General features: G+C 37.5%; 1 protein-coding gene across 2 annotated transcripts; it reads left to right on the forward strand.

Moving 5' to 3' along the window:
- Positions 1 to 306: 306 nt before the first annotated feature.
- On the forward strand, positions 307 to 3699 carry LOC149236785 (uncharacterized). Of its 2 annotated transcripts, none has more exons than XM_089372505.1 (2): positions 307 to 745; positions 906 to 3699. In XM_089372505.1, exons 1-2 carry the CDS (start codon positions 495 to 497, stop codon positions 1852 to 1854), a joined length of 1200 nt encoding a protein of 399 aa, XP_089228631.1. In that variant the 5' UTR covers positions 307 to 494; the 3' UTR covers positions 1855 to 3699. The 2 variants fall into 2 exon arrangements, with proteins under 2 accessions (XP_089228631.1, XP_089228632.1); XM_089372506.1 differs by having other exon boundaries at positions 1161 to 3699.
- The last annotated feature ends 879 nt before the right edge of the window (positions 3700 to 4578 follow it).

Below are 4578 nucleotides of genomic sequence, written 5' to 3' on the forward strand. Positions count from 1 at the left end.
ATCCCTTACACTTGAGACAATATTGATTCATCAATATATACAAACTCAAGTACCATGGAAAATTTTAAGAAAGAAAGTTTAGATTAAAATTTAAAAAACTTTAGTGAATCTTTTTTAGAAAAAAAATATAAAAAATTAGTCCCCCTACAAATATTAATATTAACCTACAAATATTAATGTTAACGTCTAGAATTTTCCCCTTACTCTACACATCTAATTTTAAACTTAAAACAATTATTTACCCTTCTCTATTTTTAAACTAATGATTTATAACAAAGAAATACATGCGAACCTACTCATATTTGCACCTAGAACGCATAAGCAAAACCCAAAGATGGCTGAATATTAATGATTAAAAGAAAAAACCAACGGCAAAAATACTTCTGCTCGATTCGAAGCAGAGGGTAAGGTGTAGCCATGTTGCGCAGCATGGTGATGGCCATCGGCTGCTTGAGCCGTTATCTGCCATTATCAGCTTCATCGCCATATTCAACATGGGCTTATCTTCGAGGAAAAAGAAATTCTGGATTAAATCGGAACAAGTCTCTGAACTCAAAAAAACCCAACAGAAAAAGCATGCCAAAAATCACAAGTTCCATTCGCGAGCCCATTCTTTTGCTCGACAAACTCAAGGATGTCCAAGATCCCGACAGCGCCCTCAAGATCTTTACGAGAGCAGAAGAACGAGGCCACAGGCACGAATACCCCACCTACTCTGCTGTCATATACAAGCTGTGTCGAGCAGGTAAGTTTGAAGCCGTCCAAACCCTTCTTGACCGCATTGAAGCTGAAGATATTAATTGCAATGAAACTCTGTTCGATGCCATTATTCAACATTATGGGAAATCTGGTATGCTAGAGGAAGCCATTGATATTTTTCATAGAATTCCAAAATTCAATTGCAGGCGAACTACAAAGTCATTCAATGTTCTTCTCGAAGTTTTGGTCAGTGGAGGTCGGGTATCAGAGGCCCGGGAGTTGTTTGAAAGCTCTCAAAGATTGAGGATAGTTCCGAATGTTGTTAGTTTTAATATACTTATCAAAACAGAGTGTAATTTAGACCGTTTGGCTGTTGCACGCCAACTGTTTGACAAACTGTGTCAAAGATTAATCGGACCTAGCACTGTGACTTACAATACATTGATTGGGTTTTTCTGTAGGAAGGGGTTAATGAGCGAGGCCATGGAGCTTTTGGACGAGATGGGGAAGGCTGGTAAGCCTCCTCCTAATTTGGTGACTTATGGGATACTAATTGAAGGTCTCTGTGATGCTGCACGGTTTCACGATGCGCAGAAACTCATATATGATATGCCTTATAGAGGCTGTAAGCCAACTGTAGTCACTTATAGTGTGTTGGTGACTGGCCTCTGCAAGTATGGAAAGATGGATGAAGCCATGAGTCTTTTGGGTCAGATGAAGGATAAAGGTTTCAGGCCTGATGCTGTTGTCTATAATATATTTGTTAAGTTTTTTTGCATTGAAGGAAAAATGGATGAGGCCAGGATGGTCTTGACCAAGATGCAACGAGAAGGGTTATTGCCAAATGTTGTTACATATCGGATGATAATTGATGGGTATTGCAAAGCGGATGACTTCAGCGGAGCTATGGAGATCTTTAATGTTATGTTGGAAAGGAAATTGGTGCCTCATATTGATACTTATAACTGTCTGATTAGTAATCTTTGCCATCATAGACTATTGGCAGATGCCACTTTGGTTCTTGAAGAAATGAGGAAAGGGAATTTGAAGCCACATTTCGAGACATGGGGTTCCTTAGTCACAGCTCTATCTAATATATTTAGTGCTTTTCATTCAAACGAGCTACTTAATCAATTGCTTTTGGTGCAAGACTGAGCAAGGAAGTTCAAAATTCGTCAGACATGGTGGTACCATATTTATCTGTTTCCCAAGGCTTTGGCAGATGATAGTATCATTTGTTTCGATTTTGCAGCTTGTGAAACTTCGAATTTTCAAGTCAGCATTGATAAATAGTTGAATTCAGCAGAGAGATTGAGATATTGGATGCTATCTTAAAGAAGATATTGGTGCCACGTATTGATACTTACAATTTTCTGATCAGTAACCTTTGCCATCATGGAAAACAGGCAGATGCCACTTCTGTTTTTGAAGACACAAGGGAAAAGAGTTTGGAACTCGATTTCGAGACACAGGATTCCTTAGTCAGGGCCGTGTCCAATATATGTCATGCTTTTCAGTCAAGCAAGCTTCTTAATCAATTGCTTTCACTGCAAGACTGAACAACGAAGCTCAAAATTTGTCAAACATAGTGGTCCAGGTTTTATCTGTTCATGAAGGCCTTGATGGATGGTACACATCATTTGCTGTGATTCAGCCGATGAAAACCTCAAATCTTCAAGTCAGTATTGCAACCACTGAGTGTGCCATCTACTTGGAGGTGGTTTTTGTGTGCATTGATTTTGAGCTAGAGCTGGTTAAGGTCAGGTGTCAAACTAACTCCATGCTTATCCTGCATTTTATGAATAAGGCCTGAATCATGAGGATCATTTCCCTTTTGAAAATGCTCCTTCTTCCACATTCAATAGAACATCATGGTAGTTATATGACTGACATCTTGTTTAATCAATTACTATTTTCACCTGTGAACCTATCTTGGTCAACAACAATAATGGTATGTCAGGGGCCTTAAATTTTTCCGGTCACCAACATGACACCACAGAGAGGAAGAAATGTCATTGTAGAAAGAAAATTGCAGGACGCTGTGTTCGTGATAGTTCATTTCAATAAGTTCCTAAGGATACTACACAGAATTTGTATTTTTTGGCAGTCTATTTAATTGGATGTTCAAAATATGCTGTAGCAATCCACAATGTCTTCCATTTGGTGGTAGACTGCATTTCTAAAAACTGATGATTTGACCCGAGACCTGAATTACCTGTTGCAGTTCCCGTTTTAATAGATAGAGAATCAATCCTCACATAATACAGTTAGAAACTTGATCAACAACTTGGATGACAAGGGGTCTCTATTTAAACCCCCAAAAGGCCTAATGATAATAATTTAAGCTCCAAAATTGAGTGCCTGAATAGTAGCATCAAGGGCTGTTATGCTTTCTAATACTGTTGATACAAGAAATTCTGTTGTAAGGGATTTTCTTAATCTTCATTATTCTATCCTCTTTCCGTACTTGCTTGCTGCTTGTTGCCTTAGAGGAGATGCAATGACGTGGCATATCTCAACCAAGCTTATTTCCGGACCAAGCATATCATAGGATTCACCAGAAAGACTAATTTCAACACTGCAGTCAAGTCAATTTACAAGCCATAATTCTTCCATGCTTTTTCAAGTTGCTTCTTTAGGGCTTATTCACTTGATATGATCATTTGTGATGCTTGATCACTTCATAATGAGTACGTAAGCTTGCTTGATCACTTCATAATGAGTACATAAGCTTGTAAAAGTTTCATAGTAGCCATTGGTATACAAATTACAGTCTGTCAATGTCGTTTTATGCCAAAGTAAGCTACTGATGATTGCATTTAAGCAGGTCATGGTCAAGTGCTTAAAGCAAAGCACTTTCAGTGTTGAGAACTGTGTTCAGAACTCCCTGAAGACATGTTAGTGCATTAATATGATCAACAGAGTCATACTGCATCCTGGACTGGTTGAAAGTTGCAGCGACCTTGATGACCAGTGGATATAGCATGTTTTAATTGAAGAGGTTAGATACAACTCCTAAACAGATTTGGTGGCATAGAGTAATGGCATCTAGCATGTTTCAATTGAGGAGTTAAGGTACAAGTCCTATGCAAATGGGGTGAAAGTTGCAGCGACCTTGATGGCCAGCGGATGTAGCATGTTTCAATTAGGAGGTTAGATGGCATGTTTCAATTGAGGAGTTTAAGTACAAGTCCTATGCAAATTGGGTGAAAGTTGCAGCGACCTTGATGGCCAGCGGATGTAGCATGTTTCAATTAGGAGGTTAGATGCGAGTCCTAAACAAATTTGGTGGCATAGATACCTCAGATTTTAAATATTTTAAAAATATACAGAAACCCGTTCAATTTTTTTAAGTGACATCAAACATATCTCCAATTTGAAACATAACATATGTGTAACAGATGGATGTGTGTGAGAGATCAGCCTCGTTCCATCACTAGTCTCCTGAAAATTACTAGTGTCAAAAAATAAAGTTCAACACAAAAGTACAAATGAAATAGTATGATAGAGATAAACTTCAGATCACAAGTTAAAAGTGAAGGCTCATAGCCTCAATGTACAAATTTCTTTAAAGTTGATTAAGTAACTTGTGTGACAAATACATTCCTCCAAAACATCCAAAACATCAAAACATTATGTGGAACAATAGTCACAAAATTGTTTGAAATGATTAATGTATTATTTTTTTTGGTTGTGTTTGTGTTTATTCTCTATTTTGTATTGCTAATGCGAAATAATTCTCCTAACCCAGTTGACTTTATATTTGTTTATATGAAAAAACATATTTGCTGAACATTCACTGAATGTGGCCATTGTCTTATTATGGTAAAGTTAAAATTAGTATGAGTAAAAACATTCCTCCAAAACATTATGTGGAAC

Source organism: Pinus tabuliformis, chromosome 8, assembly GCF_031772625.1.
Source record: "Pinus tabuliformis cultivar Carrire ecotype Pingquan chromosome 8, CPIR1, whole genome shotgun sequence".
Classification (NCBI taxonomy): domain Eukaryota; kingdom Viridiplantae; phylum Streptophyta; class Pinopsida; order Pinales; family Pinaceae; genus Pinus; species Pinus tabuliformis.

Excerpts from the sequence above, each read along its gene's own strand:
- LOC149236785 (XM_089372505.1), top strand. The coding sequence starts at position 495 with ATGGGCTTATCTTCGAGGAAAAAGAAATTCTGGATTAAATCGGAACAA. Across the intron at positions 746-905 it reads ATACAAGCTGTGTCGAGCAG|GCGAACTACAAAGTCATTCA; the intron begins GTAAGTTTGAAG and ends ATTCAATTGCAG.